We start from the raw sequence: 15,778 nt of genomic DNA, 5'->3' as shown, positions 1-15,778 counted from the left end.
TCTTTCTGATTTAATGATGGCAGTGCCCTTGACCAAGCCAGACACTGCCCAATGCTTTCAGGTGTGTTGCTGTATTTGACGGTCACTCTGTAACAGGAGTCATCTTTTTGCTGTCTACCAGGCAAGGAAATTTCAGGAAAACTGAGTAATTTGACAAGGTCACACACCAACAAAGTGTGGACCTGACTGTTAAACCCAGGAGATCTTCAAATGGCGGGTTTCTAAGCATCACCTTGCATGCAGGAAACGGTTTTGCATGAGGACATAAGTGTTCCTTTTCCACTATTAAGAGAGCTAGAGCTAAATTAGATTTGCTTTTTTTTTTTTTGCCCACTTTTTATTATGAAATTCAACAGTAATAAAAGAGCATGCAATGTATTTGCAACTAGCCCCTCCTCTTTGTTTTTAATACTGTTCTTCATTAAGGTTTCTGGGAGAAATGGCTGACTGCAGAGAGAGGACAGAAAAGCTATGAGATGAGCCAGGAGCATTTTATGCCAGAAAGTAAGAAGGCACTCAGAAAAACCCAGTGGTGGCAGTATGTAAAAGGAACACAAACTCGCTCCCACCAAAGCAACAGCGTTAGTAAAATAAGATTACGTTATTATGCAGCAAAAGTACTAAATAAATATTTGTAGATTCATGCTAACCTAAGTAAATGATACCTGCAAATGATAAATAAATGACCAGAGAGGACAAATGGGAAAGACAAATTTCCAGGCAGAATTTCAAATAGCTTGTAAATACTCCATCCTCTGGGTGGGTGGAACATGGCTCTCACCCCTTTCACTGCGAGCTGTGCATAGTGACTTCTTCCAAAGAGAACAAAGTGGAAGGGAATTGTTAAAAATCACAGTATGACATGACACACACAGGCTCAGCCACACAATCAGGATCGATAGCAGAAGGTAAATCATGTTGGTGGTGGGTGTCTTCAGTATGATGTGAGAGAAGGCCTCTTCCTCCCCAAAACCTGTGACTCCTGTCCAATTATAGGAAAAGAGCGGGAAAATCCCAGTTAGGAGAACTTTACAAAAATACCCGACTAGTAGTCAAAACAGTCAAGTTCGTCACAATTACGGGAATGTCTGCGAGACCACCCTACTCAAGGAGACCAAGAGACACGATGGCTAAATGTGCTATGGGATCCAGGGGAAAGCAGGCATGAAGTAAGCTTATTAAAAGATAATTGAATAATATTCTCCAGTGATTGTGTAATGATCACCCAGAATTAGAATATTGCCAACATTTATAAACTTGTTTCTCTTTTCAATTGTATCATCACCAGCTCTCCTCCTAAAGAAAAATACTATCTATTTTATAATATCATCGTACTCTTCTTGAAAGCTTTTCTGCTAATTTACATTGCTAAGCAGTATAGGGTATTTTTGCCTGGTTTTGAAATGTATATTGAATAAATCATACGTTATGTATTCTTGGGTGTCTTGCTTTAAGTCTGTCTGTGCTACTTCATGTAGTTAAATACCGCCTTTTCATGTTCACTGCTATACAGAATGATACCATATAAATACATCAGAATCTGTGTACATTCTATTGTTGCTGGACATTTAGGTTGCTTCTGATAGGAGGCTCTGAAAAGCATTTTCTAACCATTAGGTTTGTGAGATGCAGAAATTCAATGTGTATCATAGATACTTTTTAAAAAAAAAAAGATTATTCAGTTATGTGAATAACTGAAGGGAGAAGGGACAAGGAGGAAGAACCCAATGCTTGGAGCCAGGAGTGGGAATCTTGTTTGGGGACCACACTCTAGGCTGAGGAGCATTAGAAAATCCAGTGCTGCCAGCGAAGCCTCACCAAGAGGCAGTTGGCTCCCCAGGTGCCTCTAGACAGTGGGAAAACTTGGCTGTGTTTCGTGGTGATAGCACAGTTCCTGGAGCTGTGTGGACCAGCCTGATACCAGCTCCTTCATGGCCCTATCCAGCACTTGGCCAGTATTGTTTGTGGACCAATCAGCAGATATTTGGTAACAGTGGGTCCCTGTCAGGCAGGCTCCTGTGCCTCCCCCAAGATCCTCACAATCCCGATAGTCCAGAGTTCTCACTCAGGGAAATAACTTTCTAATTTTCCAAGTTGACAAGCTTTGGTCTGCATTCATGCGTTCCCACGTGTAAACAGGGAGTCCAAATCTAAGGTTGGATCAAGAAGAGCTATAGTTGCTTATCTGGCCACCATGAGCATATTTCCCAATGAGGGTCTGAGCCAGTCCTATTTTAACATAAGTTTCTTCTCATGCCAGCCTACTTAATCTTATTTCTGCCTCTCTTATCCCATTGTATCCAAGTCATGTGTTTGTTTATGATTTAAGTGGGAGTTGATTAAGCCTAGGCATGAAATTGCAAGCTTTCGAATCAGACCCAACCTCAGCTTGGTCAGGCCTCTTACAGACCCGCTGACCTCTAACAAGTCATTTCCCCGTTCCTGAACCTCAGTTGACTTTGCAAGTAGGTTAAATTTAATGGTGCAAAAAAGAAAGTATGTAAATCATTTATTACAGAAAACAGAAAACTGATACGTAATGGAGATGATTATTAACAATCAAAGTATAACTCATAGTTCCTTTCTTATGGCTATGATCAGATACTTAAGCATATACTTTTATTTCTTAATTATGTATTCGAAACTCTAAATTACAGAGAGAAAGAGAAAGTCTTCTATCCACTGATTGACTCTCCAAATGTTGCATCAGCCAGGGCTGGCTCAGGCAGCAGCCAGGAGCAAGGAGCTTCTTCTGCATCTCCCATGTGGGTGCAGGAACCCAAACATTTGCACCATCTTCCACATCATTCCCCAGGCACATTAGCAGGGAACTGGATTAGAAGTAGAGCATCCAGGACTTGAACGCCATATGGGGATGCTGGTAATACAGGCAGTGGCTTAAACTGCTGTGCTACAGCTCCAGCCCCAGGATAAGATCTCAGAATCCAATTATGAATAAAACTCAGTGACATCATTTTACAACAGAGCAATCATTCGAATGCACAGTGGGCCAAAATAATGAAGCCCAGTGCCTGTAAAAGGCTCTGGGTTGTTATGCTTCTGACTGTAAGCCCTAACTTCTGTCTCTTCCCACCAGGTTTATAATTGGAGATTTGCTGGATTCAGAAAATGATATCTTTGAGCAGCCCAAAGACTGTGACTCTCATGGACCCGAGGAGCCACAGAAGGCCTTCGATCACGGGACGGAGCTCATCCCATGGTATGTGCTGTCCATCCCAGCTGATGTGCACCAGTTCTTGCTGCAGGGTGCCACAGTCATCCATTATGACCAGGACACACACCTCTCTGCCCGCTGCTTCCTCCAGCTGCAGCCTGACAATAGCACTCTGACCTGGATAAAACCCACCACTGCCTCGCCAACCAGCACTAAAGCAAAACTTGGCATGCTGAGTAACACGACCGAGCCTGGCAAGTCCCCCTTACTGGGCAGTGCCGGGTTAAACAGCCTGGCAGAGGGAGTCTTGGACCTGTTTTCAGTGAAGGCTGTGTACATGGGACACCCTGGCATTGATATACACACTGTGTGTGTTCAGAACAAACTGAGTTGCATGCTTCTGTCCGAGACTGGCGTGACACTGCTCTACGGGCTTCAGACCACAGACAATAGATTATTGCACTTTGTGGCACCAAAGCATACAGCTAAAATGCTCTTCAGTGGATTGTTGGAACTCACAAGAGCTGTGAGAAAAATGAGGAAGTTCCCTGACCAAAGACAGCAGTGGCTGCGCAAACAGTATGTCAGCCTCTACCAGGTAAGGGATGTGGCCCGTCCTCTTTCCTCAGTGCTGTGAGGGGCTCCCACTGCACAATTAGACCACCAGGTTCAAGTTTCCAGTTCTACTACTTACCCCTTGTGTGACTGTGGTGGGGGAGGGCTTACTTAAGCTTTTACTGCCACAATCCCCTCACTTATAAACAATGTGAAAATAAATTGAAAGATGTGTGTCAGAAGTGCAAGGAATGCTATCTGCACAAAGCAGGTCCTGTTATCATTTGGTGGTCACTGTAGTTTTTGGAAAATCAACCAGTTATTAGAGATGTTCTCATATATCAAAGATTTCAGCTGAAAACATTGTAATATGGAGTGCTTTTATTATTAATTCATAATTAATGGATTCATTGGAAATTTGCCTTTTGGAAGTTGAAATCCTGACTTATCATCGGACATGCTATGTGACTTTTGGAGAATTATGTAACTTACTGCATCTTGTTGCCTGTCTGGAGAGCTTTTCAGGTTGAATATGGAGTCCTTCTTACACGGAGTTCTTCCTCACCAGGTTTCTAGCGGCAACAGCCCTTAGCATGTAGTTTTTCACTATAGGCTCCTGAATGAAATTGAGTGTGTTGCTGACAAATCCTAAGTCTTCAGGTGCTTTACCACTGTAACTAAGGGTGAGAAGAGGACCTGGCTCAATGGGATGATGAAGACATTTGACCAAAGTGGAGTAACATGCTTGCTGGGGGAAGTGGGTACAGATTGCATGGACACTGTCATTGAAAACTTCCCCAAGGTGACAGTTAAAATGGCACACACATATACTGTTTATCTGCAGGTCTTATGGATTTGGGAAATCAATTTGAGGTTCTTCTAAGCTTCTATTTTTTTCTATAAATTTTATTTTTTATAATGATTACATGTCTGATCAGCGTGGGAAGAATCAAGGTCTAGGGAAAATTGGGTGAACTCATTGCTCCCAAATTTGCTATTTCTTCTTGTTTCTGGGGGAAGGGGAGAGACAAAGAGGAAAACATTCATGGTTTTCCACACAGATGAGGAACCACCACCTCATATTAACCCAGAGTCTCAGTGTGCACATATTCCGAGGGTTTGGTCCAAGTGGTTTGGATAGTTCTGAAACGCTGCCAATTTTACCGATCCAAGGATGATGTCACCCTCCCAGTGTCCATTGGTTCCATTCACCAAGATGTTTTGCTGTTATTGTTTGGGGTAGTTGTCCAGTTAGTTCTGTTCTTCTGTTCAGCACCAAATGAGCTGCCATATTCTCCTTTTACAATAGGGCCTGTGTCCACTGCTCTGCCTTTTTCACTAAGTAGGGTATGTTCTTGCAGGCTAGTCCAAGAACCCAGACCATGAGTCCAAAGCATCACTGTTGTCCCCTCCCCTGGGGCTCACAAACCCAACACCCGCCTAGAAGGCTGGCCCCAGGACCTGGGCCATGCACCCCGAGTCCCACTGGATCCCCCATTCCCAGAGTCAGGAACCTGGCCCCCACCACGCAGGTGGGCCCCAGGACCTGAGCCAAGCTACCCAAACCCTGTCAAATCCCACATCCCTGGGACTAACAAACCAGGCCCCTACTGGGTCCAAGCTGGCATGACTCAGCCTCATCCAAGTGTCTGCAATTTTTTTTTTAGCACCTGCAATTTTATTGCGCAGCCTGGCCTAGTCTACTCTGCTCTCTGTTCCAGCTCTTGCTGCTGACTGCTGCAGCCTATGCCCAGTCTGATTGTTGTCCTGGTCCTAATGTGAACTGGCTAATGCTGCAGCCAGATCTATCTCCTCCTGCCCCCTGCCCTGGTTCTCCTGGTAACCTCCCATTGTCTGGGCTGTTCCTTGCCTTGTTTCTTGCATTCACCTGCAGGGCCTGAGTCCCAGTGAAGGAGTTTCCCAAGCTCCTCCATCGAGTCTCCTCCCAGTGGCAGTTCTCACTCACACCAGTGGGTCGGTCATTGGCCGAGGATGACTTTGTCCACCTCCTGCCCTGGCAAGAACAGTGGCCTTGCTCTGTCAGCCACACCCCTTCTAGTTCTTGTTGTTGGGTGTTGCAGCCCAGAGCTACCTGGTCCGCGCCCAGACACAGCTTTCACGTGGTTCAGTGGGAGTCAAGACCTAGCCTAGCCTTGTTTGGCCTACACCCAACCTGGCTCTCATGAGTACCAGTGGGGGCTGGAGTCTAGCCCAGTCTGTCGTTCCACAGTCCCAGTGAACACCCACGCTAGTGCAGGCTGTAGCCATGTCCAACCAAGCCTGATGCCCCCACTCTTACCCTCATCCTCACTATTAACAGGAGAATGTTATTTAACAATGTTCTTTGTCGCCAATTTGAGAAATGTTTATGTAGAAAATAATCTTTCTGACATGAATTGTATGGAGAATGTATGGGAAATTCCTTTTATTTTAGTGTTAGTAACTAATTTGATTTGTTGAAAGCAGTAATAAGAAATAACACAGAAGACAAGAATAAAAAGTAATATTTAAGGAAACCTAGGGGGGAAATATACAGGAACATTGGAAACAGTAAAGCACAAGCATGCTAGTGTGGGATGCAGAAGAGGAGCATCTCCCAGGGGCTCTGGCTTGGGGTTTCTGAGGTCAGAGCTGAGGACCCGTGGTCTAAGCTATCTGGAAGGGACTCAGGAAAACTGAGGTGGTTAAACAGAATTATCAGGTAAACAACTTTGATTATAAGCAACAGAGATAAGTTCTGGCTATCCTCAAAAAATGAAAGGAAGTATTTATTCAAAAGATGGAAATTAACGATCTTCAAAAATATCATATATGAAGACACTCCAAGAGCTAAAATACATGGATTTTTATTTTATTTTCAATTAGGGCAGAAAGAGATATTCAGAGACAGGGTGTGATTCACCATCTGCTGGGTCACTGCACAAACACCTCTAACAGCCAAGTGCAGGCCAGGCTGCAGCCAGGAGCTGCAGACACAATCCAGGACTCCTCGGTGGGTGGCAAGGAGTCCCAAGGATTGGAGCCATCACCTGCTGCCCTCCTGGAGCAGCATTAGCAGAAAACCTATGAACAAGATGCAGAACAAGGAGCTGAACCAAGGCATTCCAATGTGGGAGGCAGGTGTCTCAAGGAGCATCTTAACCAACTGCCCATTCCATGCATACTTTTTAAAACTTATTATTATGATCATTTGATGATACAGTTCCATAGGCCCTGGGATTTTCCTTATTCCCTCCCCAGTTCCCTCCCCCCTCACTGACTTCCCCTATATCATTACTATAGTACAGTTCTTCATACACAGTCATATGTCCATCTCTAGGGGCATGGACAATGGCAGAGAGTTCCGCATCCTATTGTCAAGATATAATAAACAGTTTCATTGTAAGTCCATCTTTGGAAGTAGAGATGCACACTGCATTGTATCCTCACATCTGGATATGATAGTCTCCATTTCACAGTTACTGTACATCCCCTTAAATGAAAAGCCACAAAACAAAATCAACAACAGAAAGAAAAAAATGAAACTCACAACACCATGAAGTTAAATAACATGTTACCGAATGGCTAATGTGTCACTGAAGAAATGAAAAAGAAAATCAAGAATCTTGTTGAAGAAAATTATGCTAGTGTATGATCTATGCATACTTTTTAAGGATTGCATTCCTAAAGTTCACTCCTTATGGGCTGTTTTCTGAAAGTAAGAATGTGCCCTCATTCCAAAAAAAATTGCTTCTTCTACATTGAAAAAAGGTTGTTGAGAGGTGAATTTAAAGATAAGTTGAAGGATGGTCCCTTGGTCCAGCACTTCAGATACAGGGTAGGGTGCCCCTGTCCTGTTCAGCTCTGGTTCCTGATTCTAGCTGCTTGCTAGTGCAGACCTGGGGAAGCTAGGCTGATGCCTTAAGCAGTTGGGTCCTGCCACCCAACAGGGGATAACTGGGTTCAGTTCCTGGCTCCAAGCTTCACTGCTCCTTTCCCCCAACCCACATCCACACAGAGCCTTTGGGGCGTGAACCACCGAATTCACCAAATTAGGGCTTTCTCTCTCTCTCCATTCTCCCTTTCTTTTTCTCTCTTGTGTCTCTCTTTCCTCTGCCTTTTTCTTTTCAAATAAATGTTTAAAAATTAATTTAAGGCCCAGCATTGTGGTATAGTGGGTAAAGCCACACCCTATGTCTGTATCCCAAATGGGCACTGGTTTGAGTCCTGGCTATTCCATTTCCAATCTGGCTCCCTGCTATTGGCCTTGGAAAAGCAGCAGGAAGGAGACCAGGCCAAACGTCCTAAGTCCTGGCTTCAGAATCACCTTGGCAGAGCTGCTGCAGCTCTTTGGGAGATGTGCCAGTAGATGGAATATTCTCTCTCTCTCTCTCTGTTTCTCTTTCAAATACTTTTTTTGAAATAAATAAAATTCAAAAGTAAGCTTATGGGAAAATTTTTTAGTCCATGCATTTTTTCATAGAGTTTCTATAACCTTCATGGAGATTCTTCCCATATCCTCCATCTTTCCCCAACAAGTTATTTTCTTATGCAAAGCAAGAGAAAGATGCAAATTACATTTTAGCTCCCAGGAAGCCTCATTAAAAGGTTCTGCACAGCTCCAGTAAACCAGCAGGTGGATGATGTCTCCTCCCTTCTTTCTCTGTCTCCTGTTCTGTTTCTCTCCTTCTCTCTATACATCTGCCTTTCAAATAAAAATAAATAAGTCATTTTAGAAAAAGGTCAGTGACATTCTGCCTTTTCTTACTCCAGTCCTAATAAATGTAAAGCTTGGTCCATGTTGGCAGGCTCTGAAATTAAAATCTTTAAGCGGTACAGGGTAATGGTGCTGATTTCTTTTTATGAGTAGGCAATAAGTGGATCTGTTAAGACACACTGGTTAGAAATCCTTAGGTAGATGTTTACAAAAAAATTATTTTTTAAGTTTCAGAATCTGATGTTCCATAAGCTAGGCAGGCCTTGTTTCTTCAGTTATATCATGAAAGGTTCATTCTTACTGAGACTCACTCATTTATAGACTTGCTAGCAGAACCTGTCTTCCACAGGCACGCATCAGGTAAGCTGTTCTCCAGCCATTTTCATTCTTTGCTTCACTACTTTGAAGATTCCTCCTTCAAAGACAGAGGTTCCAGATGCCTTGAGTCATACACCAAACACTGGTCAGGGGAAGCTTGTCTAGTGTGATTGGCTAATTTGATCGGTATGAAACCCTGTGGGAAAAGAGATCAAGGAAAACTGGAGTATGATTAGGGAAGGGAAACATACGTAACAGACAGGCTCAGTCACAGAGATTTTACTCTAAAAGAATCACCCAAAACTTTCCCTGTGAAATACCCAAGTTACCATCCTGGCTGTATTCCTAAGTCACATCACAAAATCCGAGTCATTGAAGATTAGGATAAAAGAATGAGTACAAATGGCCTCTTTACTATTTACTTATTATCTGCAAGAAAACAATCTGTTTCTAAACCCTTCCTTGGATCTTCAAAGGAAGACTACCCTTCAAAGTTTTCAGGGGTAAAGAGCAAATGTAAATTCTAAAGAAGCCCTTTTATCAAATTGTGAAATATCATTGGCCATTACTTAATCAATAAATTCTGTTATTCACTTGAAGGATGCTACACAATTGCCTTAGGAGCACTAGCTATTACAAACTGTTGCCTGCCTGGCCACTGAGTTGTGGTTTTCCTGCGCATAACTTTGTAATATGCATGGCAACCTGAGTTCCATGGCATCTGTATCTATTGCTGGCTTTCAGTCACTCAAAAGGAAAATTTTTTTATTTTTGTTTAAGGAGTTTCCAGACCCTCCAGAGTGAATTTCATGTATGCCACATACCTTATATAAGTATTTTAAGTTAGACTGACCCAAAATCTACCTGCAGTGGGACAGTAGCAAATAAGCAAAACTTGATTTTACTTGAACGGTGTCCAGCCCTGACCCCACCCCCCAAGACATCCACAGGTCTGATTTTTAAAGTAGTGAATTTCCCAGTGGTGTTAGTTCTAGAATATAATTTCTATGGTTAGGCTGAGAATTGTTCCCCCAGTTGATGTATTGAAACACATCCCTGGAATGCAGCAGAGATGTGACCGGAACAACAAGGAACGCAATGAAATCCCCACAGGGATGTTTGGGAATTGGAGAACAGGGCCACTTGGGTGGTCAGATGACTTTGTCCTGCAGTTGCCTGTGATCGTCCGCCTCTGCAAGTTTACTGGAAACCATTGATGTGCTTACTTCCCCGTTACTTGCTGCTTCCTTGTGTGTTCAGCAGGTGGTTCTTTTACAGGAGGATGGACGGTACGAAGGCCCAACGTTGGCTCATGCTGTGGAGTTGTTTGGTGGCAGGCGATGGAGTACTCGAAACCCCAGCCCTGGGACATCAACAAAGAATGCCGAGAAGCCTAATGTACAGAGAAACAACACCCTGGGCATCAGCACCACCAAGAAAAAGAAGAAGATGCTCATGAGGGTACAGTGTTATTTGTACATTGAGTATCACCTCCAGTCTCCTAGGCCTACTGTGTCATCTGTACCAGCCTAAACCCCCATAAGCCATTGGGGTTGGGGTCTAGATGAGGCCTAAAACAGATGTTACAAGGCCTTCCTTGCAACTCTTGGGTATCAGAACCAGTGCCAGGAACTGCGTGAACACCAGGGAAAAGGCAGATCTGTTGAAAGACCAAATAAATACAATGCTTCAACTAAAAAGGTAGTCACAAATACCTTCAAGTGAGAGTCACTGCCACCTATAGAGCACCCTAGGACAGAGAGAGGAAAGTGTGAGATGGAGGGGCAGAAAGGCCGCAAAGGGCAACTGACAGATGGCTGTGGAAGGATGTAGGGGCGTGTCCCAGACAACACAAAGGGAAGCAGCCCCAGCAGAAGAAACAGCACAGACATAGGAAACTCAGCTTTTTTCAGGGAAGCACCTGTAGTTCTGGGTGGCTGGAGCATGAACCCAGTGATGAGCAAGAAAGGGTTAGAAAACAACAGGCATCACATTATGAAGATCTTGGATGGTCATAATGCTATATATAGAACACAACTCAGAGTATATCATCCATGTCCCTTGTATGGCACACTATACATGTCATTGGTATAACATGGTGATGTATTTTTCTTCCTAGTATCCATAAAAGGCACCACTGTTTGCATATAGAAGCTCTTTGATGCTACCATCAAACTTGGCTTTGTAATTCTGTCTGGGTAGAGTCCAGGGGTTGTTTGCCTCCTCTTGTCTGCATCCCTCTCCCTAGGAGTACTGCTTTGTGAGATACAGTGACCTCAGAAGACTTGGTCACTTCTGTGAAGGTCACTACTGCAGATTACTAGATCAGAAAAGAGACCTGCCAGAACTAAAGCAGGGCTGGGAAAGCAGTGCAGGCTGGGAACCATCATGACTTCTGTGTTCTCAGGGTGAGAGTGGAGAGGCAACCGATGATGAAATGGTGACCCGAAAGGGCAAAATGTACAGAGAGTGTCGGAGCCGGAGTGGTTCGGATCCTCAGGACATTAATGAACAAGAGGAGCCAGGTAAGGCAGCATGCTCACATCTCAGCTTTTGGCTTTTTCATGATTTTGTGGGGACGAGGGGGACTACCCATGTGGTTCTCAATTGTCATTTCAAACTTGTGGCTATTCCTAACAATTGCCTTGTTACTCCAATCCACCAGATGGTGAAACCTAAGAGGCACATGCGTAAGCCTAGTGTCTTGGCAGGGGATTCTCGGGAATTAAATTGTTATTGTTGACAGGAAGTAGTAGATGTATAAGGTACATCCCGATGGATGAGAGCAGCAATTCTATGCTTTTGCTTGCTATGTGAACTCTAAAAAAAAAAAAAATTCTGGGAGCCTACACCCCATGACTAGCTGGCTTAGACACTCCCTGTCTGGGATCTAGACATCTATGTTTTGGAAGCAGCTCAGATGACTCTAATTCATAGCCAGTTGGGAACCCACCGGATTGGCCGTCTCATATCCGTTGGCTTGCTCAGAGAGCATCCTTGGTTGTGATTTCTGAAAGAAAGCGCGGTCTGAGTCACTGTTGTTTGTGTCTCATCCTCACAGAGGCGAATGCCACCACAAGTCCTCCCCATCCCCTCCCTTCCAGAAGAGCACATTCTCTCACCACAGCGGGGTCCCCCAGCTTGGCTGCCGCGATGACGTCTTCTCCCACCAGGCCAGTGTCCTCCCCTGTGCTGTCTTCTTCAAACAAGAGCCCATCCAGGTGGGGCCTTAACAGGAGAAAGCCGAAGGACCCTTCACGTCCTTCCAGTCAGGTGGAAGGGCCCTCTTCAGGTGTCCGTCGGAACACTCCAGAATTTGGACTTGCAGTTCCAGTGAAGACTGAAAACCCACATCTCTAAGTGATCCTGATCTTTCTGGTTTTGTACCCCTAGCTTCTCACATGACTATATTTACTCCTATTTATTAGAGAAACCATCCTTTCAAAGGTTTGCAGCAGTGACAAAACCCAAACTGTCGTCCAAATCTGCCCTGTGCAATGCGCTGCCCACTTCCTCACTCAGATGTTCCACAGTCACAACAGTGTAGGTTGTTGCATATCTAACACTAAAACAAGTTTTACTGCATAACATTGCTCTTGAGATTTTTTTAAAAAGATTTTTATTTATATAACTTAAAACAGAGAACTATAAGGAGAGAGAGAGGGAAAGTGACAAATTTTCCATTCTTTAGTTCACTCCCTAAGTGGCTACAATTGCCAGGAATGGGCTGAGCCAAAGCCGGGAGCCTGGAACCCCAACCAGGCCTCCTCCCATGGGGGTGGAGCAGCCCAGCACTTGGGCTACATGCTGCTGCTCTCCCAGATGCGTTTACAGGGTATGGTATTGGAACCAGAGCAGGCAGAAGCTGATCCTACAACCTTAGGGAATGCTAGCTTTGCAGGCGACAGCTTCACCCATTACACCACAATACCAGCCCCTGAGATTTAGTTTTTAAAGTATGTAACTTAATCCTTTGCTGACTGGTAAAATTTATGTGATACTTTTCTCATATAAGTTCAATATTTCTGGAGAAATGAACACCGGTATTACAGCAAGTTGATTATATTTTGTTATAATTTTGAGGTTGGTATTATAATAAGTTACTTTAGAAGTTTCATGTAAATTGCAGCTTTGAAATATCCGCCCTACCAGAAGAAAAGGTGAAATGAAAGGCTTTCAATGGGAACTGAAATGTCCCTTTACCTCCTTAACACATTGAGGAAATCTGGAGGTCCCAGGTGGAACTAAGACAAAACAGGTTCTCCGCACTGCGTCATAGGGAGTGCGTGCCGGCAGACACTGGCTTTGGAAATGTTCATTTCCCACATACACACATACATACATGCACACGGTATCTTTGTCTCTCAGAAGCTCCTAGGGAGCCGCCCAAAAAAAGCCACAGGAAGTTATGTTTTAGAGAGAACAGTGCCTTTGCAGTGTCAGTGATGAGCCTAAAAATCTATGGTTCATATGTTCAGATGCTACGGCTGGTGAAAACAGGGCAGGGGTATAGAGAACATTTTTGTACCTTTCTTGTAGCTTTTCTCTAAGTTTAGATTTACAATAAAACAAGGTATATGTTATATTTTAATATTTTTATATATCCAAATGTTGTCAGTGAATGCAGTATCTGGGTCATAGCCAAATACCCTGGTCTCAGTGGTTTTTCACTTTATTTGAGTCATTCAGGAAAAGGAAAGGAAGTGGAAGAGAAATCTCTAAAAGGGACACACATGCCAGACACAAGGTCAGTGGCCAGTGTCCTCTTGAGGGCAGCATTCTGAAATGGAAAGGAAAGACAAAGCCAGAGGGGAGAAACCAGCTCCAGTGTAGTTAAAAGGGAAAGCGGGATTTTGTCTTCAAGCTAACAGGGAAAAGACAGTTTCCTAGTGTCCGAGGGAAACCGGTTTGCACAGACAGTAGCTGCACCTGCAACAAGGACAGGGCATTCGCTTGTTTCAGTGCCAAGGATGAAGCCGCCTTTGTCCCCTTCCTGAGCCTGCACTGTGCATTTTCCGTGCCACTTGGAGGACAAACCACCTGTGGCTTCTGCCTACACATGACTACAAATTTTTCAGTGGATGAAGGTGACCTTCAGGTGTCAAGACAAGCTGATTTTCCCTGAGGAAACACTGTCATCAGGATGGAGGGTAGTCCTGACTATTCCTTAGAATATTCTCTATACTTTCTCATGTAACCGAAATATTGCCCAAAATAAATTCAGGGTCCCCGAAAGAAAGATCCTCTTCATTGATGTGAATGAGAAACATGGTCACATTCCTGTAGTCTGCATTGTGTTGGAGAATTGTATGGAAAATTGACAATGCTATGAAACAGTGAAACTGAGTTTTTGACTGGGTTGGCTGATACTTTTATACTGAAGGGGCGCAGCCTCAGCAGGTGCAGATGAAGTCCCAAGCCGAGTTGGCCTCTTTCCATTGCTAACATTTTTCTGAGTCACATTTTCCATTAATTAAAAGCTCTTCCTTGTTTTTGTCTAAAAACTGGTTAGTAGGGGAAGAAGCCAGCTGCGTTCTCAAACTTTCTACTTAAAATGTGTTTCTATAATGTAGGGCATGAAGAACAACATGCATTATTTCTCATCAATTATGACTAAATAATCTTGAACCCTTTAAAAAATTAAGAATCTTGTTGAGAAACAATTTATGAGTTTATGCCACTCCTTTTGATCTGGGATTTCAAATAACTGTTTTTATTAGTAGAGAAGTAGGAATCTCACTCAGCCTTGTTTCCTAACCTAATAGGCTAGAAATGCGAAATGGTTTCAATATAAGATATGTTTGATTCCTTCTGATACAATTTAGATTGACTTAGAGAAGTCAACAGAGAGTACTAGAAACCATCTTAAATCTTGAATGGCTCGCTGTTCATCTTTTTGTTCCTGTTTTTTTCTTTTTATTAAAGATTTATTTATTTTATTAAAAGCCAGATATACAGAGAGGAGGAGAGACAGAGAGGAAGATATTCTGTCCGATGATTCACTCCCCAAGTGGCTGCAACAGCCAGAGCTGAGCCGATCCGAACGCAGGAGCCAGGAGCTCTTCCAGGTCTCCCACACGGGTGCAGGGTCCCAAGGCTTTGGGCTGTCCTCGACTGCTTTCCCAGGCCACAAGCAGGAAGCTGGATGGGAAGCAGGGCTGCCGGGATTAGAACTGGCAACCATATGGGATGCCGGGCATGCAAGGTGAGGACTTTAACTACTACGCTATTGTGCCAGCCCTTTGCTCCTGTTAATCAGAGAACAGTGTTGGGGCAGATGATAGAAGTAGCCCAGCAGATGATAGAAGTAGCCCAGCATTTTGCCCATGACGGCCTTGTTTCTGTTTGCAGTGCTTGGAGCAGCAGCAGCTGGCATGGGCGGATCAAAGGACCAATGAAGGGATTCCAGAGCTTCATGGTTTCAGACAGTAACATGAGTTTTGTTGAATTTGTTGAGCTGTTCAAATCATTCAGGTATGGCATGACCTTCCTTCTGAGTCCGTCTCAAGGCCACAGTTACATAATGACACTGAGTGGAAGGTGTTGTCCTTTCCTTGCCCAGCGTGAGGAGCCGCAAGGACCTGAAGGATCTCTTCGATGTGTACGCGGTGCCCTGCAACCGGTCTGGCTCAGAATCAGCCCCACTCTACACCAACCTGACAATCGAGGAAAATGCTAGTGATCTTCAGCCTGACTTAGGTTTGCTTCATGTTTCAGAATTTTCCTTTGAAATCCTTTCTAAGAGTAAGAGCCTGTCACACAGTGTGTCCCATGTGGGGGGACTGACCCCATAGGTGGTGACACTTGGAGAATGATTTCAAGGTAGCATCTGGTCATGGAAGCAGGTGCTATTGGGATGGTGGGCAAGGAAATTCACCCGTGTATTCCTGGGTACTTAACCAATAATGCCCTCACCATCCCTACAACCAGAAGTCCTTTCTCAACTATGTTGATACTAGGGGTGGTGTGTCACAGTTGAGAACCACAATGTGGAAGAACTAGAACACTGGAATATTGCTGGGGGAATGTACTTT

General features: G+C 44.0%; 1 protein-coding gene across 4 annotated transcripts in view; it reads left to right on the top strand.

The window, feature by feature from the left end:
- Positions 1–15,778, top strand: part of PLCE1 (phospholipase C epsilon 1) — a 239,590-nt gene that overhangs the window by 177,357 nt on the left and 46,455 nt on the right. For 2 of the 4 annotated variants that reach the window (XM_040992440.1, XM_040992439.1), the window contains 6 exons: positions 3,098–3,773; positions 10,023–10,205; positions 11,152–11,269; positions 11,806–11,917; positions 15,096–15,218; positions 15,307–15,443. In XM_040992440.1, the coding sequence (XP_040848374.1) occupies positions 3,098–3,773; positions 10,023–10,205; positions 11,152–11,269; positions 11,806–11,917; positions 15,096–15,218; positions 15,307–15,443 (1,349 nt within the window). Of the gene's footprint in view, positions 1–3,097; positions 3,774–10,022; positions 10,206–11,151; positions 11,270–11,805; positions 11,966–15,095; positions 15,219–15,306; positions 15,444–15,778 lie in introns of all 4 variants that reach the window. The other 2 variants (XM_040992438.1, XM_040992437.1) reach the window with 1 other exon arrangement.

The sequence above is a fragment of the Ochotona curzoniae genome, unplaced genomic scaffold, assembly GCF_017591425.1.
Source record: "Ochotona curzoniae isolate NIBS_2020 unplaced genomic scaffold, NIBS_Ocur_1.0 contig_66, whole genome shotgun sequence".
In the NCBI taxonomy this organism is placed as follows: domain Eukaryota; kingdom Metazoa; phylum Chordata; class Mammalia; order Lagomorpha; family Ochotonidae; genus Ochotona; species Ochotona curzoniae.
The sequence above is the reverse complement of the archived record's forward strand: the minus strand, read 5'-3'. Positions and strand labels throughout refer to the sequence as shown.